The sequence below is a fragment of the Carassius gibelio genome, chromosome B22, assembly GCF_023724105.1.
Source record: "Carassius gibelio isolate Cgi1373 ecotype wild population from Czech Republic chromosome B22, carGib1.2-hapl.c, whole genome shotgun sequence".
Taxonomy (NCBI): Eukaryota; Metazoa; Chordata; class Actinopteri; order Cypriniformes; family Cyprinidae; genus Carassius; species Carassius gibelio.
Genome location: NC_068417.1, coordinates 26024168 through 26051403, shown reverse-complemented (window position 1 = coordinate 26051403; position 27236 = coordinate 26024168). Strand labels below are relative to the sequence as shown.

Below are 27236 nucleotides of genomic sequence, written 5' to 3'. Positions count from 1 at the left end.
CAATGACTGAGAAGACATCAGACCTCATTTAGGTAGCCATGGCAAGCAAGTTATTTAGTGCTCCAAAACAACAGATAGTGGAGCGACTCGTCATCGCCTGATGGATCTCGTCACATCTCAGAGGAGGGGGGTAATCGCCGTCAATGTACACACTTGCTTAACCTCACTAGCTTTCTAAAATGTCCAGTCCCCCTCAACTGCTTAGGCTTTAAGAATTAAGTCATATTCTTGTGCATTATTTGTGAGGGAGGACGATTTTCACAAACAGGACAAAGCCACAATCTTTAAAATAAATAGTTAATTAATTATGAACCTGACCTTTGAGAACAAAGCTACTTAAGTCCTTTGTAATTAAGACTTAAGTGCATTTGAATGCACCAGATAAGGGCAAATGAGTTTCCCTGTCGTCAAACTTTATACTTCAGCAGCATAATCAGCTTGAAATTTATGTGGTATTCACTTCCATGAACCTTAATTAGGAAACTATTGGTTCATTTAATCATTCCAACGCTAAGTCAAGAGAAAAATGCTCTGTTGTGGGACAGCTAAGAAAAACACATTTGGTCACACACACACACACACAGTATGTTTAGTCAAAATCAAGGCAATGAAATTGTATTTGTTTTTATCCTTTCATTTCATTTGACAAACCTTTACATATCATCTCATGTTAACATTTTCCATGGGCCCAGCTTTGGTCTGTAGGAATAAGACAAGCACATGGACAGCAGTTCCAGTAAGAATACATCCTGTTTCGAAACCAATTTGGGACTCTCGAGCCGTTGAATACATTTTTTCTACATCAATTCTAATATAGTGCATTATAGGTTAAATATCTATTGTCTAGCCGGTTCATGTTAAGAAGAGGGAGTAAGCTCCTACTTTCTGATCAGAAGCAAACTGCTAAGTACCGGTATTCAGACACACATCAGTTTGCATCGTTTGAACTACAGTATATAAAAGGGAGTGGTACATTTGTAATCTTTGTGAACAGCTACAATAAAGAAAACCATGTCAAAGAGGCAAATTGTGAGGGAGGAAGCTACATTGATGTTTATATCATAGGTAAAATGGAAATGTTCCAATTGTGGTAAGAATGGACATGTTGATTTTATACTATTAAGTCTCTAGGGTCTGTTTGCCCTTGTGACCAGTCACACCACATACATTCTGAGAGTAAATTTTAAAGTTCTGACAGGGGGTCGGGAATAGTACTTGGTGAAGGAGAGTCCAAACATTCCTGGCCCAGACAGAGACCGCCAACTCTATCGTGGTCACAAATTTGACGATAATCTAGACCTGATGTGTTGTGGCTCAGTTTCTGGGAGACTGGTTATTGAATCCTTCTTGGGCAGTCCTGAATCCAAGATGGTTCTCATCTGAGGGAGGGACGCAGGAGGAAATGCACCTACAGACATTTGATGGGGTAGTGCCATTCTTGGTGGGATACTTCCTCTAAGACCAGCAGGGCCCGGGAGGTTCAGAGGGGGACCGATGGAAGTGGAGGAGACTCTGGTGGACTGTGGAGGGCTTGGGGCAACTGGCTGGACCATGTCATGGGGTAAGGATGGCTGGGAGGCGGACAGCGCTCGGGCGTCCTGGCTTAGAGTACTCCTGGGGACCAGAGGTCGATGTGTGGGACTGGGGACGTGTTGCTGTACAAGGGATAACTGGGAGCCTGAGGGTGCACCTGGGGGGCTAGAACCATACTGGAATGTTCGTCCAGCAGTTACCAGAGGGCTGTGGACAGGTGTGCTTGCAAGGGCAGAGGCGAGGGCTAAGGTGGAGTACTGGGAGCCTGGGGGTGTCTGGCTCTGGACCACCTGAAAGCGCCGAACCATGCGGGGAGACTGGACTGCCCCAGCACCCACTAGAGGGTTGCCCATCTGGGGACAGAAGCTCATGGCAACAGCCTGCTGAAGGCTAGCAATGGCAGAACTTGTAGAGGGTTGACTAGAAGGTGTAAATATGTTCCCTTGAGTTGAAGGAGTCATGGACATGGCCCTGGGCCTTTGCATGTCCCCTTGTTTAACCAGTTTAACCATTTCCCGATCGTACTTCACAATCTCCTGGATCATCTCATTCTCACGGTTGTTGAAGACGCCAGAGTTAAGATCATGTTGTACTTTGTGCATCAGGATGGAGTTCTTCTTGCCTGAAATGTACAGATTACGGTCAGTTATTGCTTTGTCTGTGCACCTTAGAGCCAGCCTTGAAGACAAATATCTGTTAACTAGGTAGGAATACTACCAACAACCTAAATGTTTAATACTTATTACAGTGAACCCATTACAATCTACTCCAATGTTCTCAATTCCAGTCCTCACGTACCACTGCTCTGCATATTTTTCATGTCTCTCTTATTTAGCACACCTGATTCAGATAATCAGTTGTGTCAAAAGTGAGCGCCATGCATGAACTGTGTTCAAATTGACAGGGTCCCTACACAATGTTCTTTGCACCCTACTACCTGAACACAGGAAATACATGAGAACTGTAAAGTGTGACATAATATACTTATGGAAATAAATACAATTTAAATTCATGCCTCGCACACTTTAATGCTCTCTGAATGGAACATAAATGCTCCCTTCGAACTAGACCCTGTTGAAAAACCAGCATATGCTAGTTAGGTATGTTATGAAGCATGGCTGCAGGTTTGAGCTGGCCATGTGCTGGTCCTAAGCAACTAGCTCCTGCCCAGGACCAGCTCATGACCAGCAGCCATGCTTCAAAACATACCTAACTAGCATATGTTGGGCTTTTTTAACAGGGGAATCATGGCAGTATATCCTATGATGTCCACTTCACAGGCCACTTTGAGTCAAATAGAACAAATGCCTGAATTGATCAGAGATACATACAAAATGTGCAGAGCTGTTGTATGTTAAGGACCAGTATTGAGAATAACTGCTCCACTCCGTTAGGCTTAGTTAATTTAGGAATTGTCAGACACAATGAAGCACTAGCTCAATCTAAAACAACATTATACACTTAATCTTTTTCTCATTTTCCAGGTGAAGTGATTATATGGTGCTAAAAAGTAATGGAAATTTGCTAGACTTGCACAATGTGGAGAAAGGATAAATTACAACGGTAAAACAGCCATTTAGTCCAGGGGTGTTGAAACATCCTCCTGGATCAAGCAAAGTTTAGCTGTGTTCCTAATTAAAGACATCTGAACCACCAAAAAACCTAAGTGTGTTGAGCAGGAAAGTGGTTGTCCAGGAGGAGGATAGGACCGGGGACGACGCTTAATGTCACTGTCCTTATTCCTATAACTTATGAAATAAAAAGTCTCTCATCTCAGAAAAACTAATTATCCTGTCCTTCCAGATGTTCTACCATAGTCGTAGCATGCACTCTTCAGTAGCAGTCTTAAACATGGTGCCATGCTGTATATCACTTCACTAAAGTGCAGAAACTGAGCATGAAATAAAAGTAAAGTCCGATAAATCACATAACTGGTACTGCGTGTGTTAGCCATGAAGTAATGATATTCATTCTATTCATGAGTAGTTTCCAGGTTTCATTAACAGTTAATGTTAGTATTGTATATTCACCATGGTAACTCTGTTGTGTCCATAACCCCAAAATACCATGTTATTTACACTTTGTGTCATTTTGTATGTTTAAATGACTGTGGTGGCTCAAACCAGCTTAACTGTATTAACAAAAACTAGTTTGGGACTGCTATTTAATAGCCTACCTAATAAGCTGTTTATTCAGTATTAATCATATTCTTAACTTACTTTTTGTGAAATAAATTTGTTTATGTTTATGTTCCAATCCACTGCACTCCCTCTTGCTGTTTTTGAAGAGCATATCTTATTTAAATGGCCTCTAAGAAAGGGTGACCATATGAGCCATATAAAAATCCTGGCAAGGACGCGCCCTGGGAAAATGGCTAATATGGTCACCCTACTCTAAGAAACATGTCCAATCAGGGTGAGGTAAACCCCAAACTAGCATAATTATGCAGTTTATTTTAAAAAATATGTAGTATTTGCACACCTCTAGTATTGTCTTTTGGTTTGGCTGTGTTGACTGAACTTGTTCAGACGGATGTATGCACTTTACTCAGTGGACTCCTGTAGTTTTTTTTCTGATGACTGCTTTTTCAGACTGATGGGTCAACCAGTTCTCTGTGAACAACAAGCCCCAGAGTCCTGCTGAGATTTCCAGTGAGAGGGAAGCTATGTCTGGCACTGGTGTCATTATGCTGAGTCACGGTAACGCTAACACTAACTCGCGACAATGGCGCGTGCCTATCACCTGCACCCTGCTGCTAGCAAGACAATTTGCAGTTAAAATGACATCCTTTGCACAGCTCCTGCTGGCAGTGGCAGGGCCCCAACATCGCCTTCAATTTCTCTCACCTCCGTCTCCAGTACCACATACAAATAACGCTTAGAACTATCACTCTTGGTTTGAGCTTGCAATTTCACCAAGCTGTCTTCCACAGCTACGTGCTGCATATCACGCAAAGTGTGGCACAAATTTATGGCATCCATCATGTTTAGATCTGAGATTTTGTCACGTTGGATATAGCTGTTCAGTTTGCCATTCTAAAACCCAGGAGAATGAGCATTTTTAGCATTATTAGTATTTTCGTGTGGGGAATAAATCAGAATTTATATGAACGAATAAAGTTAGACATTATTCGAAGAGGCTTTACTTTCTGTTGTACAACATAACACCATACATTAAAGGTGACTTTTGAAACCATTGTTAGCTAACAAGGTGTATTGCTATTATGAAGCAACTTATATATTTTTAAGCACAATTATGATTTCAAATTTCACAATTCAAGTATGAATGATTTTTCAATTCTGTTTTAAGAACAAAAAAGGAAAATCTCTTCAAGTAACCTTATTTCAGAACATATTTATGTAAAAACCCATAGGAAATTCCTGAGGGAACCATGGCTAATTAGCCTTATGCTAAGCCTACAAATTGACGTCATGACTGAACCTCTCTATTTCCATAGTAAATAAACAACTGAGACACTTCTGATGTTCTTAAAATCAACAGCCAACACTGAGGTTGCAGCAGGTCACTGAATGTGAGACTGTGGGAGAGGATGCTCTTCTGCAAAGCATCTGTGGTCTGGACTCCTCCGTAAGGTGAACTGATCATTTATGGAATCTGGCTGCCATGGCAACAGTGGCGAGTGGGGTGGCTCTATGGCCGATATGTAAACAACTGAGGGGGTCATTTGACAGGGAGTGACATCAGCAGCACACTGACCTTGGGAGATAAGGAAAGAGGATGCTGAGAGGGGTGAGAGGGGCAGGTGGCCTGCCTCTCTTGGCAAATTATGTGTTTATGTGCTCAGGACACAAGCCAAAGATGGCACAACAATCGTGTTGAAGACAAACAAAATTTGGAGGGGACTCAAATCTGTGCCACAGATGTGACCAGTGGATATCCAAACACATGGATTCTGGGCTGTGTACAAGTAATACCTCTAACACAAGTAAACACACCTTCACAAAATTCGCTGGGGGAGTACTATAGTATAACCATGGTTCTTATAAGCACAATGCTACTCTAGGCGACTTACCTATCCGATCAAGGCGGTCAATGGCTACTGTCTCAAATGCTCTCCTCATCATTGGATACTCCTCCAGTACTTCATTGAAGTTGTCCACAGAGAGCGAGTATAGTCGGCAGTAGGTGTCCGCCCGCACACTGGCGGTTCGTCTTCCACGGGTCAACAGGCAGATCTCTGAAAATGAACGGGACATATCATGGTTGTGGGTCTCGAATATGTCTCGATATGGTTTTATTTGGGTCTTTAGTACTTGTCAAGCCGGGAGTAGAGCTAAGACCAGCAAACAACCGAAAACTTGCTGTACCTGGTGCTGTATCTTCTTTTATTAAGATTTAATATTATGATAGGACAGTTTAGAGCTGACAGGAAGGGAAGTGTGAGAGAGAGAGAGAGTGGCGCTCGATCGGGAAAGGTTGGGATTTAACTCGGGACACCTGTAGCGCAACAGTATGTCAGCACTCTGCCCATATGGCTGTTGGCACCGACAAGCTGTACCGTCTTAAACCAACCTAATGGTTTATTGGTCTTGGTTGGTTTTAGATAGGCCTTCGGTACTTGTCAAGCTGGGTGACCAACTAAGACCAGTGAAAAAAAAAATTGATTGTTTTCTCATTTTAGCTGGTTTCCCAGCCAAGTCAGGCTAGACCGGATTATTATTATTATTGATTTGAGTGGTTTCTGGTACTGGTTGGTTGGGAGACCAGCTGAACACCAACTTGGCCATGATAGCAGACCAAGTTCAATCACACAACATTGGTTTAAGCAGCTTTTCTTCAGAAACATTGGTCTAAGGTACTGTTTAGCTGGTTTGGCTGGTTGGCCAGCTGCTCTCCTAGTCTGAGCAGTGGTTAAAGGCCAAAAGAAACCTTTAAAACCATCCAAAAAGCTCAACCATGTGTTCTTTTTGGAATGTTGAAACAGATAATCAAAACATCATTGGAACTAATGTTCTCTTGTGAACAGTATCCCAAAAATCAACAGAATAGTCATCATAATTACGTTCTCTGGCTTTTCTCTTTCTTTTTAAAAGAACGTTTTTAAATTTTACCACCCGTGGAGCTGAAACCTGAAAATGTAACCGTAGAGGACCTGTCAGTTTGCTTTGTCTCCTGACTATGTCAAACTCAGCATTATGAAGAGGACAGATCCTGTCACTGACTGAAAAGGCTCTATCTACACACACACAGTCGAAAGGATGCTCAGCATTTGGGACCTGTCCATTTGAAAATGTGGCCACACTTCAAAGTGAATGTTGGCACAGCTCACTCTCATTGAAGTAGCTGTGGCCCTCATCCCCATAGAGTGGATAAAACTCCACTGAGGATTCAAGTGGATGTTCCCTGTCATAAAAAAATCAATAAAGCTTTAATTCTGGGTAACGTGTGAATCTTAATAAGGACCTTTGAGATAAAGACTTAATATTCTGTTCCTTAACAGTTGTGTAGTTAATAATGCTGAATTTGTAGTCCTATTTGGTTGTTTTCCAGAACTGTCAACTTTTAAACAGAATAAAGTTTTATAAAGAGAGGCGTCCTAGATTTGCATGGCAGCAGGGATTGAAAAGCATTTGATTCTTCTGTGATTCAGTCAGCATGACTCCATTACAACACACCACACTACAGTGTAGAACAGCAGCACTTTGAATGGTGAATTTCCACATTGTTCGCTGCAGGGTTTTCCGAACACTGTGATGGACATTTATTAATATTCATGTACTGGTAAATCAAAGTGGGCTTTTATCATACCACAAAAGTCAAATTTCTTTTGTAGGCAAATGTATGTATTCTATTGCTTTTACAATTTTTTGAAAATATTTTGTAAAATAAATGAACAAGATAATTTTACTGTTAATAAACTGTTGATGGGCTTTTTTTATGTATTCAATCTACGTGTTTATTTTTTAAGATTAAATTAATATGTTTTGTGTTCTTTTTTGCACTGGGTATTGTATTTCATTAAAATGTGTAGAATTTAAATAAGTAATTTTTGTTTGTTTTGCATTTTCCTCTAGTGCTCCAGCTGTTGGTGCAGCTCATTGTGTCTTTGAATTTGTTTTTTCCTTTTTTTTGGAAACTTCCCGTTTTGACAAGCCTTTGTAAAATTGGCACACACACAGCTTCTTGTTAAATACTGCATGTGAAATTCTTTCAAATTCTAGGGCTCAAAAACTGATTAATACATGAATTGTGAACTAACAAGGGCACTGGTTTGAAAGCTTAATTGATTGAAGGATACAACTGAACTGGAACCTATGCACTTTCAAAAAAGTCAGATTTTACCTCTAATAATAACCCTGCGAAAAACAGCAGTCTGCCAAAAATCACATTTTCACAACATGCCCAGTTTGGGTTGACATATCCCAACGTGCAAAACTGAGCTGTCGGATCTGTGATGAAGTGCCTCCCTTACCACAAGTGTGGAGATCAAATTTAGCTCCAGTTTACAATGATTACATTAACAACATTTAATATCACAAACCTCCCTGTATTTCATGCCCCTAAATAAAACGGAAAAAACAATGAACTGAAAGTGCTTGCTACTGAGGATATTCACATATAACTTTAGACGCTGACTACATATACCTACATGCTGTGTTCAGTGTATGATATATAAAGCTCCGCCAAGGAGATTAATGATGATTTCTCATTTCCATAAGCTGTTAAGAACCATGTGCTTAATGTATCCATGTTCCACTCTTACAAACGTAGCCAAATGCGGTTTTAAAAGTCGTGTGGTAACTGAAATTGATTCCGGTATGTAGCATGTACAATGGCTTATGCTATTAACCGAATCAAATGGCCATGCTATTTTCATGGTAACATAAAGTCATAAGAGACTTTGTTTCTATATGTGTTTTTACAATGGTTGACGGGTGTAATTTGATGCAAATTGTAATAATATACAAAAAAAATGCTGTCGTCTGAAAATGAATTCAATTGCATGGACAAAAGCATGCTTCAAAATATATGTTATCTTAATATATTTGGATGACCTATCCCTTTAAGCTCTTAACATGTAAAAAATGCATTGCATTTGAATACTAGGAACAGAATGTGGGCTTTTTATTTACTGTAGCATGTTAAAAAGCAGAGACGCTGTGATCAGTATAGAACACCAAATCAGTCTGGGATCATGAATAAGCCCCTCTAATTCATGCATTGTAAAAGGTACAGTGTAATTGTTTTTGGCGAGGGAATCTCTGTATTTGTCATTATAAATTGCTCTGCCATTGCTGTTCTGCTCCACTAATTAGGTGTTATTAATTGGCCACATTTGTTCTTTATCTGTGGCCCTCCTTCAGTGCCTCTGGCTCCTGGTATATTCGCAGCCTCGGTGAACTCTGCTCCTTGCCGTTCCCAGACCATGCCCTAAAGACTCTGGAAAAAGCACTGACTCTTTTCTGGATCACCAACGCAAGCCCCTCGAAGGGGGCAGCATCTTAAATGGGACAAAGTTTGCTCGAGGGAAAACTAAGGAGTCATGTTCAAATGTCAGTGGTATTTATCACTGTATTCCAGTGCAAGTGAGCTGTTAGGGTTTTAGATGGAGCAATGATATGATTTGAAAGCATTTAAAAAAAAAAATTTTTTCTTCTTTTTTTTACGCCTTTAGTTTGAACACAAATCAGTGAAGGCTTTTTATCTTTATCAAAAATAGTAAAGGAATGTGAACAATTAGAAATTCTAATTGGGACTTTTAAAGCATCATTTAGTTATGGGACTTTTACTTTGAAATTGCATTCAAATATATTCTAACAACAGTTTAAAACATACCTTTATTGCAATATGATGCGTTTGTTATGATAACGAGTGATTTAATTGAAGTGATTTTAGAATTTTCTTTGATTAGCAAATGTTAAAATGTAATATTATGATAATCAAGTATAATAGTAAAACTCATACTTTTATATTTTATTATTACAGTTGTCCTACAATCAAATTGTAGTTTGTTTTTGTTTTTTTGTTGTTGTTGTTGTTTTTTATATATATATATATACATAATTTTGTCTTTAACTGAATTATACCATAATTTTTTCCGATTAACCGAATCAAATGGCCATGCTAATTTCATGCTATTGGGTCTTTTACTTTGAAGTTGCATTTTAATATGCATTACCAAAATGTCACAACAGTTGGGAAATGTAACCTTACAAAAAATTTACCTTGGAAAAACATATGGCTGCAAGTAAATTACAATGTTATTGGAATATGATTAAGTTTGTTATGGTAATTTGAATATAATGAGGAGTTTAGTTAATTCCTATGATTTTTATTGTTTATTATCCAGGACAGGTATAACTAGGTCAACTCAAATTCCTAAAGGCCTTTTTGTTCCTTAAAATCTGAATTTTCATTCATTTTTTTAATTTAATGTTCTTCAGTACTTCTTAGTGTTTTTTCTTCTTCTTTTTTTTGTGGTGACCTTTATTTTGATATATGCGCTAACAGGATGTCAAAACACAACAGTTTAACTTTGCACAGCTTATCCACTCGGCTGTATGTAGTGATATTGTGATATGTTCAAACTGATATGTTTCTTTATGAACAGGATGTTCTTTCTATGTTTCTTACCCCCAAAGTAGGAGCCATCAGAGAGCTTCATGCCAATATTCCCCTTGGTCAGTACACTGACTACGCCATGCTGAATGAAGTACATCTTCTTGCCGATGGTTCCTTCACGAACAATGTAATCTCTTGGTTGGAAGACCTCAAAGCGGAGTTTAGTTAACATTGCTGTCACAAAGTTGGGATCTGCGTTGGCGAAGAGCGGCATGGACGCCACCAGCTTCCGGCAGTTAAAGTTGACAATTTCCTGGAAATGCAGAAGTCAGTTTACTGTCAGTTTTGAAGGCAGGTTATCAGTTGTGTATCGTCTTCTGCTGCTTAATGGTACCTCTCGTAACGGCTCGTTCAGTTCTTCCAAAATGCTTTCCTCGTCGAACATCTTGCCCTGGTATCTATGCTCATAGTAATCATGGATCTTCTGCCGGAAGTCAGCCGGAAGTTTGTGGAAAGACATGTACTGCTCAACTTGCTTATACTGAGAACAAAAAAAGGACACAGGAAAAATGATGTTAAGCTGACATTTCAGGACACACTTTTGACCCAAAATTTTCAACCACCAACATGTGGGTTGCCCATTTGAATCCTACGTGGCCTCTTTTGTGGAGACGTGATATTTTGAAAGGGATCACTATATACAGATTAAAGAGTAAATGATAATATGATGTTCTCAAAGCAGGAAGAGTATGATGAAACGGATGATAAGCTCTATTCATAGCACAGTAGTTAACCTTTTCTAACCATCAATATCTGTCACTGTTGTGAAGGCTTTCTGGTTTATGTTACAGGAATATAGAGTACATTTATTGCATTAAATGGTTTTGGCCATGTATGGTGTGTAGAAATTAGATTACATGAAACAAATGATATATTTATGGATGATTCATAAGCATATCATTGATTCTTAAAACAAAGACCTACTGCAGAACAGCCATTAGTTTTTCATTAACAACATTTATATTCTAGAACTAATGAGAGACGGTCTCTAGAATATTTTTAACACACGCTCCATATGATTAGATGATTTTCATGATTTGTTTGTCTTCCAAAATTTATACGTAATGTAGATGAAAATATATCTTGAACTAACTTAAGAAAAAACATTACTTTTGTGTCCTGCAAAAAGGAAGAGGGTTGTTTTATTACATTTTCTGTCACAACTCGTCTATCTATTAGATAGAAAGATACACAATGGTTATTTTGATGTCTTGTCACTGAAGCAGTCAAGATCACATACCATCAAACACTTATTATCAAGAAAGGATGCTATTTACAGTATGGGGTGTGCTAAATTTGAACCTTATTCCAAAAGCAATGTTAAAGGTGAGACGTCTCCTGTGACTTCTCAGACCTCATATTCCAACATAACCCAACTATAGCAGGTCAAGTGCACACCAGGATAATGACGTGGAGGAAGGGTGATGCACCTTGGTGAGCTCCCAGCTGGATGGATGGTGTTGGTAGGAAAAAGCATGTGGATAATGACTGTCTGTATGTGCGCGGTGACATATGCTCTGCTTGACAAGCCTTGGGTCAATCCTCGAGCTACTAACAGGGTGCAGTCTGTTGCACTTGTTAGTGACAGGTGCTGTCTGTTTTACAGGCCATCGTATGGAGGGATTCTGTAAGTATTTTTGCTAATTACTGGTGTTTGCGAAAGAAAGAATCACAGTAACGCGTGGTCATATTTATGGTTTGGGAGTTTTAAAACACTTTCAATTATATTTGGACCCCACTGACTTTCAATATATGAAAGAAAGTAAGCCATACAGATTTGGAATGACACTAGGGTGAGTAAATGACTACAATATGCATTTGTGAGTGAACTATACTATAAAAAAAGGTGTTGAACTTCCTGCGTGAATGCGAAAAACCATAGCGGTGCCTTAACAAATAAACATTTTCTTCCCAATATGTAAAGAACAGTTATCTTCTCCATTTTGTTTTTAATCAGAGAACCCAGGCAATCTAGATTCATCCCAAAATGTTGGCGATAAACTCAGTTTAGCTGAAAGACCTCAAGTGGCTCTACCTTTGTCAGATTAGTGAAAAGTGGTTGAGAAAAAGAAAAGACATCCACCAGTAGACCTTTTCATGACATTTGCGGCATATTCTTCAACAGATCTGACAAAAAGTTCCACAAAAAAAACTACGTTTTTTCATTCTTGAATGATCTGATAAGATAACAATGAATATATTCTGTAGATAACATTGATAGTCGTGAAATGAGACAAATGACATCGCTTATCCCCGAGAACATGCCTCATAATAAAGCTTACAATTCCTGTCAGATACAGACAGGCGTTATATACAGCAGACGTGGCATGTGTGTGTTAGCATGCACACTGTTACTCATCGTCCCTTTGGCAGTGGGTGGGGAATCATGGGAAGTGCGGTGACTGACTTCAATTAGCTCAGAGTGGAAATCCCTCTTATAAACCCATTTCATGAAAACCTTTTGTTTCGGTAATCCAGCCCAAATCCTAATCTAATTCAATCTTAATTAATTATGATTGGATAAGGGGTTTATACAATCACACACAACCCAAAGAAACAACTATGTATTTCTTTCTGCGTGTATTAATAGTACAATGCTAACTGTAACAGACAAGAAAAACTGGGAATAAGACACCTCTGTAATGAGCCTAATTTAAATACAAAGGAAGTATGCTGTCACTGAAAACATGAATTCATTTAAATACTGAAGTTTTAAAATGCAATAGTGGTGCAAATCCTTAGTAATTTCCCCCAGACTGTCTAACATTGACAAAAACCATGATTAAACACTCAATATCATGAAAAAGTATCACAAACCCCTGCGTTTACATGCACACCAACATTTAGCCACCTCCAAATAACAGTGCCTGCTTGTCTCATCAAGCTCAGCAAACTCTGTAATTTACGCTTTGTCCCTTTCGATCAAGAAAGTCTATTTTCTTCGCCGTCTGATTCATTCAATCAGCCTTGAAGTAAGACAGGGTGTTAAGCTGAAACGTGAAGACAATTACTTGGACCTTGTCGCCATCACTGTTTGAGTCTATACTGCCAAGGTCTGTGTATTAGCACTGAAAACACTTCAGAAAAAGTTCTAAATGCACCAGGTCTCAAACTGAGTCTATAGCTCAGGAAACTGTTTATACTCAAATACTCAGCTTTTTTTCTTCTCTCTTGAACTTTCTTTGACTAAGCTTCCCTGCTCTATCAGTCCGGATAGAATGAAAGAAGCAAGAATATAAGGTAGGCAGAAAAGTAGAAAGTTATGGGGCTGTAACAAAACAGAGTTAGCATTAGCTTAGCGTCAAGATAAGATACACATCTGGTGACCTACACTAAACCTCTGGACAGGTAGATGATCAGATTAACCTGTGTAAGCTTCCTAACAGACGTAATCAAAGAAGTGATGCAATGTTGCATAATATAGTAGACATAATCAACTTTGTCCTTCCAATATGAATCAATTGACATATACTGGTATCAAAATCCTTTCAGGGACAGTTGAACTGAAAAACAAATTGTACTTTCATAGCTCACTCAATGTTGTTTACTTGCAATGTACAATGTACAGAATTCCTTCTAACCCAAGCTATCTTACAAATCGCACAGCTCCATTAACCACAAGGAAACAAGCTATTAATTATGAACTCAATATTAGCACACGTGCTAACTGCATGAGATCCTATTTTCCACATTTTCAAGCAATCCACAGTTTTTTTTTTCAACAGGACAGCCAGTTTATCTTCTGTCAGTGACATAAAGGGATGATATATTTCCCATGACCACCTGCCAAAGCATCAAAGTCATTGTAGTCACCAAGGAGGGGGGATGAAAGCCTAAGTCCTATGTACCATATATCAAGCTTTCATTCCATATGGCCATTGAGTTCATCAGTAGATACTCTTGTACCATAAATATCCAATGGCAACTAGGATTATGGTTGGATTATGGTTAATAACCAACGTGATCCGAGACCCCTATAACCCTGTAGTCCACAGCCTTACACAAAGATCAGAACCACTTACAATGGTAAGGTGGTAATTCTTCTGTGTATTGTTGGCAAAAAGACAAAGAACTGTAATATATTATTTAAACGGTTTCCATACATGACGCTACCAACAGTCAATATGTTTTCTTGTGTACAGTTTATGCTGTGATAAAGTTTCGTACATTCTGATCTAAGCAGAGACCACAGTGCGTAATGGTCGATTGATACAGCTCGATCTGTACATCTCAGCAGGCCTGTACATACAACCACAATTCCCTGGGGTGCAGCAATGTCGAGAGTTGACAGAAAATGATCTGAGACTTGTAATGCTTGTTACATAATCTGCCGTTGTCTGGCAGTCCATTGGTTTCCACATAGTAGGGGAGATGGACATGTGATGGGACGATGGGGGATCTACACAGGGACATTGTGCTGTTTGTTCATCAGGTTGCAAATGCAAAGGAAATGTTTTTGTCTGTAAAGAAGGGATTCCCAACTACACTCAAAGATTTTGATAGCCAAACTTCTGCTAAACTTTCTTTCCTATGCTTTTTGCAATGGCTTTTCTGCGTAAATGCATACCTGCTATTCTAGACATGCAAAAACTTGTGACCATAACAGCAATCCACTTCTTCCTTTCCACCGGTGAGATACCCTTGATCTAAACAGTGCTCAAAAATCATCAACTTCTTAATGTGGAGTTTGGCACAAAGGAACATCATTACATGTTTATTTTAAATCATGAGGGCAAAACCAGCTTCCTATGCAAAGAATGGCTTTTGTTGATATCTTTAGCACGTTCTACTCCCCTGCTGCCGTAGTTGCTCTGTTATCTGATGGAAAGCAGCTCTGTTGCTAGTGATTAATGAAGAGGAAAGTCTGCCGCCTGAGGCGAGATTTGATGAGCTCCACCGAAAGTCCCTTTGGGATTCTCCACATTACATCATTCCTTCAAATGTTGTCATAATATATGTATGTTTAGAGTAGAATTATGCTCTTAATAAAGACTAGCAGGATTACCTTTAAATACATTTTAGTACCTTTAGATGTGCTCTATATTTGTAGTGAAACACTTCTTCACATACTATTTGATGTGCAGAAATAACTACAAGTAAACCATTTGTACAGTAGGTGGACTTTCCATATTTTGTAAAATTGTCGGCTTAACCAATGGCCTGAGCCAACTTTGAGCAAACAAAGGAAGACATGAGTTGTGCCAGAAAGACTGGTAGGACAGATTTGTTTCAGAAGTCTTCACCCTCCTCCAGGAGACCCACTTCAACTCTAATCGAACACAGCTGATCCAGTTAATCCAGCTCTTTAGGATTGCTTAAAAATTACAGGCAGGTGTATTGAAGCAGGTTTGAAATGAATTTTCTAGGACAGTGGGTCTTAAGGGGCATGGTGAAAGTTTAAAAAACACAGATTTTGATTGCTGATCAACTTTAAGATATGTTTAATTCAGTTCTGTCCAACTAACTGCTGTACCCCATTTCCTTTAGAAACTTCTGACCCTTTTATCTGACTTGTCTATGTCACTGTCATATATAAGAATATGAATGTCTTTTTACTAAGGTGGGTTTAAAATTTCTTTGAAATTTAGTATCCCAAAACGTTATTTTCTTTTAAAGCACATTGCAATAACAAAATGATTATCTATTTCTGGAGAAAAAAGGAGGTTCCAGAAAGGATCTGCTCAATGGAAACAGTGCATAGTTAAGAAGTTTGTGACAAAATTGTTTGTGAAGACAAGACACGGGTCGCAGGCTAGAACTGCAGGTGTAAACAAGCACCAGATGCCGTGATTAGGAATCAAAGAAGACCAAATTACAGCAGTGGGAGGGACTGACAACTGATTAGATGAGAGGGAGACCAGATTGCGGAGAATACCCAGAATCCTCAGCCGTAGGGATAGATGGCCTGAGCAGTTTCATCCTCTCAAACAGACGATAGGTACCGACTTTGATCTGGCAAGATCAAACAAACGGTGACACATAAGAAGGTCATCTGCAGGTGTTTCAGTGTGTGTGTGTGTGTGTTTGGGCCTTAGTACCCACCTTCTCCTGGTACTGGCGCCGGGAAGAGTCCAGCGACTGTATGAGGGCGGTAGCGTGGCCAATGAACATGGCGTAGCAGGTGGCTCCCACGATCATACTCAGCATGGTCAACCAGATATCAGACATGCTCTCAGGGGCCTGGCGTCCGTACCCAATACACAGCATATGGCTCATGGCCTTGAACAAGGCAAAGGAGTACAGCTCGCTCCAGGAGTCGTTCTACAAATTGGGATGTGAGAAATTGATAAACAGAAAAAGAAAGAGAGACTTTGATTACTTCATCTGCACTAGATATATCAAAAAGTCAAAGTCTTGGCTCAGGAGGGGCACACCTCTACAAACCCCTATCAAGGGCATCTTGCCAAGTACTTTGGATAGCTACGTGCACCATGGACCTGTGATAGATTCATTATTCCATCAACCTGTCTGTAATTTAATGGGACCGTGATGTTGATTGTTCAGTCGGGCTCTTGTTATAATGTCTTTGCTCCCCTTGCAAGTATCTGCATAAGACCTCAGCTGCTACGGTAAGGTGGCACGTCTTTCTTCATAAGTGAATGATTTTTCAGGATTGACCTGATGGGTCCCTGTGAATTGTGAATAACCTGATTTGCATTCACTTCGAGCAGGGTTTAGACTAGGCTATGAAAAATCCCAAATCAAAGTCAAGGAGACCACGGTTGACTATGAATGACAAAGCAGGGGGAAGAGTTGGAGGTGAAAATGGAAAACGAGGCTGATGGGTAATCAGTGGAATTACTTTGTGGAGATAAGTCGAGAAGTGGCTTACTAGGGTTGGGATGGAGGAAGCCTCTGTTGAGGCCAGGACACACCTGGCTGCTATCACCAACTGACAGGTTGGGTGCAAAGACAGGCTACAGTGCACACGGAGTCCAAGTGTCATGGAGAAATAAGAAATATAAATGTGTTCCCAGACTCAACTACACAGTCCTGAGGCAAAAAAAAAATGTGTTGCTGGAACCCCAACAATCCTGTCAAGTGTAGATGCAAACAAGACAGAGACGACATCTTCTGGAATCTAACCCTTTATTTGAGTAAACACAAGGCTTGGCAGTGTAGAAACCATGCAGTGTGGGCAGTGTGTCAGGGAGATTTGTTTGCTTAGTTCATGTCTGCTTTCCATCTTCTTTACATATCTGCCTTCCAAGACTTCCAGGCATACCCTGAGCAACAATTTTCTTCTGGGTTATCTGGAACGTCTTAGTAAGCACAGAGACAAACAATTAAACATTGACTGAACACAAAATTCTTAAATTCTACATTATATATTTGAACCCTCCTGACAAATGCATGGAAAAGAAACAAATGTAATTAACAGTTCTTTTGTTGATATTCATTCTTAAATGGATCAGAGTCACAGCTTCCACTGTGAGACTGATTTCTCTGTCTTTTTTTATTTCTACATGAACACCACCAAGCTGCAAACACAAAGAATCACTTAGCGGTGCCATACTTCTCAGAGAGGAGTATGCAAATTAATGCAATGAAAGATATTGCATAGCCTCAAAACATTATGTGGATAAACAGACATTCACAAATTATTTCCTAAGAGAAAATGTTTAATGCTGCATAATCAGTTTTAGCAGACATGCATTGTACCACTGCTAGCATGATTTCGAATGAGCTACTGTAAATGAAAGATTAGCACACATTAGAGTATATCTGGTTGAGCAACTGTGTTTTGGTTATATTTGCCAAACTAGGGCCCGTAGTGCACATTTAACCTAGTGTTACCCCCACTGGCACTGACGAGACTTAGCTGCTAAGTTGATTTAGCCGAGCTTGACTAGTACATTAGTCTCTCATTACTGTGGAGCTTTATTTATTATTTTTTGAGATGTATGAGCATAGGATTGTGTCATGTCTTCAATTAGCCGAGGGAAACATGACTGAATTGTAATTATATTAAACACTAATTGGCAATAATTAACTGCAATGCAAAAGGTTTCCTTTGGCATTGCTTATCTAGTATTTCTATGTGTAAGAGTAAAGATTTGTATATGGTGGAAGAAACAAACCACTTGTAAAAAAATGAATGGGAGAAATCATAGTGCTAAATATGTCAGTTGTAAGAATTTAAGTCCCGCCTTTTCAGTCTAAAGAGCCATTGACTATAACAGCTATACTTTACTGCCTCCACAGTAAATAGCTTTGCAGGACATTACCAAGATGGTCACAAATAAAATCGACCTGCGCTACAAGGACTTTGGCAAGAGTCCTTCATTGTATATGTGTAGATGAAGACAGGCCATTTTGAGTCCATCTGTACGTATCTATGCATGTCTGGGGGATGCTTATCTGAACTTTAAATGGCTCCTCAAAGTTGCAGAGCTCATAAGCAAGACTCTTGAAAAGTACCTGTGAATCACATGTGCTTTATTTGGGATTCTAACTGTGCACGGATGGATTTGATGATGCTAGGTCATGGATCACAGGCCACAGATGGATCAAAAGGATCAAAGGGTGTATTTCAGTGCATTGATCTATCAGAGGAGGGAAACACAGCGGCAGGTAAAATGCGGCTGAACCATCTGTAACTCATTTATGTTAAGTCAAAATGGAATTTTGATTTAATATGAGCATGATATTGATGAATCTCGGATGATATTAATGATCTCTGATGTTTTTTTCGACCACTATTGAAGACTTAAGATTTTTTTAGGGTCTTACCCTATCTGCAAACAGGAAGGAGACAAGTACGTGTGAGTTTGTTTTGGACTGGAACATTGTTAGTCTCCTGAATGATAATGCCTATTTAAGTTTTATTGTGTTCTAACAAATGAAAGAAGGTTTGTAAATTGCCAAGTGTATTATAGCACCTCTGCCGAAGCTTAACAACACCTCAGCGAGTGTGACTCACAGGTTTCATTACCACACAAAGACAGGCCTGTTTGAGAGACCAAGAGGAAACTCGAAATAACGAGACAGATCGTTTAACGCTGCGTCTTTCATTTCAAGCAATCTGCCTTTCGAAAAGCTGCTGACCTTGATTGCTAAGCATTGGCAGCGACTAGAATGACTCCACTCAAAAACTACTGTTGTAACAAGAGCCAATGAGAAACCTGTCCCCATGTCACATGATCTCTTACAAGTGACAGCATATAAAGAGTGTATATTAATATATAAAGGATGAAGAGGCAGGGAATCTGCCTCACGAATTTGTTAACTTTTTCCTTGGTAAATTTAGTTTGTTGACAACAGTTCAAAAACTGTTGCCAGTGGTTTATACCAAGGTTTAAAACAAGCCAGCCCTTTGGTTGTCAAGAGTGGCGTTCAGCCCACATGTGAATCCCATATAACACAAGCAAATATCATACTCTGTTAAGTTGTCTGGCGCTGCACACACTTAACCGAGCAAGAGTTCCTGATCACTTACTGTATACATTAGTGTAGCAAATGTCCAAACAGTGTCTTATATTCAGAGCAGACTAAACCGCAGGGAGAACTTCTAGAACAGATGGATGATGGTGAGAAATAAGGGAGGGGTGACCCAAAGTGCCGGGCTGACTTGGGGAAGTGAGAAGAGCAGGTGATGGAGTTGGCTCCCCAATGTGCCCATGTGATTAACACTGTCAAACACTGATGACATCAGTGGAAGCTTTGGCTTTGTGATTTGCTTATTGTGTGGAATCGTTCAGGCATAATTGGAGGACTCGGAGTGACCTTCTACAGAGCCATTTGCTGAGTCCAAGATTCAGTTCCTGGACTCAGCAAATGGCTCATTCCTATTTTTGTGAGTAACTTTAGATAATGGTTCCTAAATTTTGAGCTACAAAACTTGAACTTATTAATCGGGAGAGTTTTTGGGACCAAGGCAATTAAGAAGGCAAGACTTACCACCATCTTGTTAAGAGACACCCAACAGTCTGAAGGGAAGTCCTGCAACATGGGCACCAAGAACTGCAGACAGCCATCCCAGTGGCACAGAAGCAGCATCATGCCAATCAGATTGATGATGCGCATCACCGCACTGGCCAGGTCATAGGTCATGTGAAAGATCTGTCAGTCAAGATAAGAGAAGCATTACATTTAGCAGAAGGGAATGACTTTCTAGGACAATGCAGATCAAATTATCAGAACTCTGAAACAGAGACACAGGTAATCCATCTTCTCATTTTGAATTTTTGGAGGGATTCCCTTGACAAAGTACTGTTTCAAAACCCTTTTGACCTGAAGATTATTTTTGACCTCTAGATTTGTGAATACAAGCACACATATTGCGTTGAGACCAGGTTTGCCAAAGCTTTATGCAATGAATGCAGTACATCCTACAGACGTCATCCTGTCAGATTAGATTCAGTACTGAACGTGTCTGTGAATGATGAAAGTAATGTGCCAAGCTGATACCATGTTCTTCCTGGCAGAACTGGAAGAAAGACTGGAGAGCGTAGAATGTCTCTTGGAGACAGCCGTGTGTGCAGTTTGTTTGTGGTTACAAAGTGGAGAGGACAGGACAGATATTGGAGAGTGATCTGGAGTCGGTCCAGGATAATGCCTTGTGTGGTTGCGCGAGACTGTGTCAACACTTTCTTCCCATACCAAAAACAAGGCTTGTCACATCTGAGAAAAGCCAAGTGCTCCAAATAGCAACTAGGCCAAAATCAGCGATAGAAGAAGACAAGCAGAGACACTAGCTGGCGTGGGTTGTCTTTCTAGCTTGAGAAGCTGCAGCACATGGAAAGGGATCTGAGACAATGCAAAACACAAAACTGACTAGAGACTAATATTTGAAGAGAAGCATCATACCTGGAGCTCTTCAATGGTCGTTAGTTAGGGTTGTTTGTTTAGTATATCATTGTTGCTGTGCAGTTCTTGAAAGCCTCTTTGATTAGGGTCACTGGTCTCAAAGCAATGTGGAAGCACTAATGGGTTTCATGGCACCGCCATTTGAACTTGTTTAAATTAATGATCCATACCAAATATAAGTACTCTGTTGTCTTCTGGCATGCATAATTACCATTGTGAGGGGATTGGATCAGCAGACCAATGTCCTCATGAAAACACTGGCTTGTGAAATCTTTACTTGTGTCTGTACAATATGATCATAGTTCCCACTCCATAGAATTTAATGTATGCACATTATGACAAGAACTTGGGCAGACTGAATTTCTTTCAGGAATTTTATTCAGTGCCCGACTACAAATATCATTTTATGAATATTTGTTGCTGTAACCAAATCTATCAATATCAATCTAAACATTTTGATTTCTTTGTGTTTTAACAGTTAGCATAAGGATACACCTTAGCATTTGCAAGGTTTCATTATATTACAAATGGACTGAACATCTAAACGTTTTGCTTTAGTTTATAGTTTATTTGCATTTTAGCAAGATTGAGATTGGCCCTTATAGCTTAGCATAGCATTCACTATTAGCTTGTAATCTTGTTAATTAACCATTTTGCTTGTTTTTTTTATTATTATTAAATTGCTGTTTGAAAGCTAACTAGCCTGATAGCTTAACATTTTTGAACAAAATTAATTAATTACAAAATTTATTAAATTAATTACAAAATTAATTAATTAAATTTAACAAAATTAATTAAAATTAATTAAAATAAAAGTAATTAAAAATGGTCAGTCTAAAGATTTTACTTTGAGTTTTTATTTTCTTTGGGTTTTTAGCAAGATAACAACTGGCCTAATAGCATAACATAGCATTCACCACTTGTTACCTCTTACTAAAATTAACCATGGTTTTTCAACAAATAAAACCAAAAAGAGAATGGTTACTATAGTTAAACCATGGTAACCACAAAATGACCATGGTTTTACTACACAAACCATAGTTTAACAATGGTATTTCTAGTAAAACTGTAGTTATACAAATAAGCATGAATATTGCAAAAAAAAAAAAAAACATGGGGTCACACTTTATTTTAAGGTCCAGTTCTCGCTGTTAACAAATTATTAACTATAACTTTTTCCTGAATAAAATCATATTTTGCTGCTTATTAATAGTAAGTAAATACTTGTTAGATTTAGGTAGTGGGCCTACCAAGGATGTAGAATATGCTAATGCAGAATATGTACTTTATAAGTACTAATAAACAGCCAGTATGTTGATAATAGGCATGCTTATAAGCAATTTGTTAACAGCGAGAATTGGTACGTACTGTATACTAAAGTGTTACCGGGTTAATAATAAAAGCCTTTCGATTAGCTAGCACACATAAGGATCATGCTTCTGTGGCTAATAAAATGCTTTTCTTCTTGACACGTTTACATGCAAGTAACACGTTTTCTGTTTGGGTTTTTCTAGCAGTTTATGCCTTTTCCCTGATAAAAGAACACAGTTAAAGCATTTACATGACCTACATGTCGATTTAATGTGCTGACTTACAAATGGGTTTCAAAACTTGGTTATATGTTTCAGGAGGTATAACTCATGCTTTGTCCCTTTCTGAGTAACCAAGCGCTATAAGGGGGCCAAACAGTGTAGAGTGGATGTGGCACTGCTGTGCAAGGTTGATTCAGTAATTGAGGGCCATGTCTGGCTCACATTATCACTATGTAATCAGCAGCATAATTGTCCCATTTAGTGGTGAAATCTGAATCATCAGTCAGCTCAACCACAGGCAAACCGTCACATTTCTGTCACTCTGAACAGCTGGCTCTCTATGTAATCATCTGAAATGGTCCCAATGTCGGTCATCGTTTTAATGGTAATGCACTGAACTGTTTTTACAATTGTGGTCAGTCTGTTGCTGTTAACGTTTATGATGGTTAATTACTCCAGGCTACATTAATTAGCCTGTGCACCTAATTAGTCACCCACAACAAAACACCTAGAAGGCAGCATCGGAAATCAGTGAAAAGCACCATTGATCACATTCTGCCCCTTGCAATTGCAAACAAGAATAGTGACGTCAATCGGTAAATAAACATTTGAGCTATGTTTGGAATAGAATACTAACTAACTAATTAGAATATAGCTGCAGCATATCATATTTTTACTGTGCACAATATGCAAATTTTCTGTTTGCATAGAATTTTTGAATGACCAACTATATTTGCCAAAATCATTAGTATTATAATTTATTACGTGGAAGACTATATCCCACAAGTCAATGTGCTGGGACTTCTGTTTTCAGTGTGGCAAATTAACCATATATCATATATTTTATGAGATTTATGAGATTACAGTCAATGACTTTAGCACTCCTAGTTACGAGAACTTTTAACATAACATCAGTTGCGATTTTCAGCATATTTCTTGAGTTATTATTTTGACACTTAGTACACTTAGTACTAAATATGTTTCGCTAACTTGGCTTGGACCTAGTGACTTAGATTTATCAACTGTTTTTGAGTTACCAATGTTATTTTCAGTCATCCCATGAGTGGAAAAGTCTTGTATTGGAGAAGTAAGCGAAATAAAGTTAGTAGTTTTCAAATGGCGACCACCATCAGGCGACCTACTCAGCGAAAAAAAAGTATTTCCGTTTCTTCCCACCATCACAATTCGGAAGACACTATCTGGCTTTAACAATAAATATGAACAGCAATGACACTCATCTTACCTCTTCCCATTGATGGATGTACCGAATCAGTCTGGATAGTCTAAGAAGTCGCAGTAAACTGAGGATCTTGGTGAAACGCACAATCCGCAATGCTCTGGCCGTCTTGTAAACCTCAGAGTCAATGCCTTTCTCTACGATGAGAAAGATATAATCCACCGGGATGGATGAGACAAAGTCCACCACAAACCATGTCTTCAGGTACTTCATCTTGATCTTTTCAGGGTCCAGTATTATCTCAGTGTTGTCTTCATAGACTATGCCTGTGCGGAAGTTCAATACCAGGTCCATGAGGAAGAACGTGTCAGACACAACGTTGAAGATAATCCAAGGGGTGGTGGTTTCCTCCTTGAAGAAGGTGATGCCCACAGGAATGATAATCAAGTTGCCCACCATAAACATTAGCATTGTGAAATCCCAGTAGAACCTGTGTGGCGAATGAAAGGAATGTGAAGGAACAGGTACGTGAATTAATTTACAGGACATATGCTTAAATGCATGGGCAAAAATCCCACAGAAATGAATGAATTCTTTTATTTACAGACTACACTTATATGACACTAACAATAGGCATCACAGTGTCTCAAACTAAATGTGTGGGATAAAATATATTGACATTTGAGAACATCCCAGCAGTAATGTTAATAGCTTAATTAGCTTATTATTAAATTAATATGAGGATCTTTTAACTATACAAATTTTTGTTGCAATATGTTGGTCTACCATGCTTTTTAAATGCATTTGTTACAAAAGGCACACCCTTGTAATAAGAAAAATGAGATTCAGTCTTCATGCGTTCGTTGAGACCGGGATACTCCCTATAAATAACCCTAGCCTCAACAAACATGCTGCATGCGCACGAGAAGAGAGGCGATATGGGTGTCATAAAACAGCATTCATTTAATAAAGTGCCTGTTGGTCGAGATCAATATTGTGACATATTGTACCAATAAATAATATTTACCTCAACCTATGCAAGGTCATCACAAGGACGTTGAGAAACAGAACGAGAAACATGGAACAAAGCAGGATGATAGCTTATTTTTGAGATCTTGAGAAGGTGAGTTAAGGTTTACATGCACATTATATTCTGAGAAGCTTCTCTTAAGGTGTATCAGCGATTTATAAGGCGACATGACTGCCGAGCTGTCTGTGGTACTGAAAGCAAAACTTCTGAAGCGATCATAACTGAGCTTTCTCAAGCAAACAATGCAGCTGTAGCTGCTGCGTTCTAATAATAATATGAGCTCCATCACATAAAGCTCTCTTTGCATTTAAATGCAGTGCTCAGTTCATCTTCTCTCTGAAAACAGTAATAGATCAACTAGTCTGCATTGCAATGCGTGACTATAAATAAATACGAAAACTAGCTTGAACAAATTCATAATATATTTTCTTTTCTTTTTTTCATGCATGCACAGAAAAAAGAAAAGAAAAAGGTGCACATTGACACCAGAATGCATGGATGAGGCATTGCAACCTCATAATGATGCTGATCTTTGTTGGAAAAAAAAGAATCTTTTCTTTTATGAGACGGAGTACTCGGCTTTTATTATATATGTAAAATATTTATTTAAACTTTGAACTGAGTATCTCTTACATAAGAGAATGCTGTCTTATTTCTTTCTCATTCTTATAATAATAATTATTATTATTGAAATTAATTTGGATCTATTTCAGTAGCAACCATGTGTACCATCAAGAGAGCAAGCATACTTTTTTTTGTATTTTCATTTGCTTAAATTTGTCTTATAATCATTTATAAACATTAGCTTTTTATATAGTTTCATTTATACTGAACAAAATTATACACGCAACACTTCTGTTATTGCCCCCAGTTTTCATGAGCTGAACTCAAAGATCTAAGACTTTTTCTATGTGCACAAAAGGCCTGTTTATCTCAAATATTGTTCGCAAATCTGTCTAAATCTGTGTTAGTGAGCACTTCTCCTTTGCTGAGATAATCCATCCACCTCACAGGTGTGGCATATCAAGGTGCTGATTAGACGGCATGATTATTGCACAGGTATGTCTTAGGCTGGCAACAATGGATGAATGGCACAACAATGGGCCTCAAGATCTCGTCACAGTATCTCTGTGCATTCAAAATGCCATCAATAAAATGCACCTGTGTTCATTTCTCCATAACATACGCCTGCCCATACCAAAACCCCACCGCCACCATGGGCCACTCGATTCACAACGTTGACATCAGCAAACCGCTCACCCACACGACGCCATACACGCTGTCTGCCATCTGCAAGTACAGTGAAAACTGGGATTCATCCTTGAAAGGAATACCTTTCCAAAGTGCCAGACACTATCCCATGTGAGCATTTTCCCACTCAAATCGGTTACAACAATGAACTGCAGTCAGGTCGAGACCCCGATGAGGACGACGAGCATGCAGATGAGCTTCCCTGAGACGGTTTCTGACAGTTTGTGCAGAAGTTCTTTGGTTATGCAAACTGATTGTTGCAGCAGCTGTCTGGGTGGCTGGTCTCAGATGAGCTTGGAGGTGAAGAAGCTGGATGTGGAGGTCCTGGGCTGCTGAGGTTACACGCGGTCTGCAATTGTGAGGCCGGTTGGATGAACTGCCAAATTCTCTGAAACACCTTTGGAGATGGCTTACGGTAGAGAAATGAACATTCAATTCACGGGCAACAGCTCTGGTGGACATTTCTGCAGTCAGCATGCCAATTGCATGCTCCCTCAAAACTTGCGTCATCTGTGGCATTGTGCTGCATGATAAAACTGCACATTTTAGAGTGGCCTTTTAATCATCTTAATCAGTGGCAATAATCATCTTGTCTAATCAGCATCTTGATATGCCACACCTGTGAGGTGGATGGATTATCTCAGCAAAGGAGAAGTGCTCACTAACACAGATTTAGACAGATTTGTGAACAATATTAGTGAGAAATAGGTATTTTTTTACACATAGAAAGTCTTAGATCTTTGAGCTCAGCTCATGAAAAATGGGGGCAATAACAAAAGTGTTGTATTTATAATTTTGTTCAGTCTAATTATGTATTTAAAAATATATATATATTTTATATTATCATTTATAATGTAATTTTAAATATATAGAATTTTGGTTTTGTTTTATGTTATGATTGTGGGGTTTCAAGGTTATATAATTATTATTATTATTATTAATAATATTATTATTATTTCATCTTGTTTTCAGTATTTATTTTTTATTTTTTATTAAAATCATTTAATTTAGTAATCATTTGTTTTTTTATGACAATTATGATATTGAACAGTATAATTATTATTTTACTGTTTTGATGTATTTGTTGTTTTATTTTATTACTGATACTCTTATTCTCTTATAATGAATGGCTATTAGATAAAAAGTTATTGTGTGCATAAAATGAGTTGTTTCCTGTTGAATGCACAGTGGTGTACTAACACTGTTGAGTGTTATTCTTTGGAGACCCACCAAATGATGGTGAAAAACACTGATCAAACCAATTATGGGCCTGTCTTTAATCAAAACTGCATTAGCTACTGCTTAAATTGAAATAACGATC

At 38.8% G+C, this 27236-nt stretch overlaps 1 protein-coding gene across 1 annotated transcript in view; it reads right to left on the bottom strand.

Moving 5' to 3' along the window:
- Nucleotides 1–608: 608 nt before the first annotated feature.
- Nucleotides 609–27236, bottom strand: part of hcn2b (hyperpolarization activated cyclic nucleotide-gated potassium channel 2b) — a 29713-nt gene continuing 3085 nt past the window's right edge. The window contains exons 2-8 of the mRNA XM_052591359.1: nucleotides 23701–24124; nucleotides 20017–20178; nucleotides 16159–16377; nucleotides 10451–10597; nucleotides 10129–10369; nucleotides 5567–5731; nucleotides 609–2155 (exon numbers count right to left, since the gene is read on the bottom strand). Coding sequence (XP_052447319.1) covers nucleotides 1275–2155; nucleotides 5567–5731; nucleotides 10129–10369; nucleotides 10451–10597; nucleotides 16159–16377; nucleotides 20017–20178; nucleotides 23701–24124 — 2239 coding nt within the window. The 3' untranslated portion in view covers nucleotides 609–1274. The remainder of the gene's footprint in view (nucleotides 2156–5566; nucleotides 5732–10128; nucleotides 10370–10450; nucleotides 10598–16158; nucleotides 16378–20016; nucleotides 20179–23700; nucleotides 24125–27236) is intronic.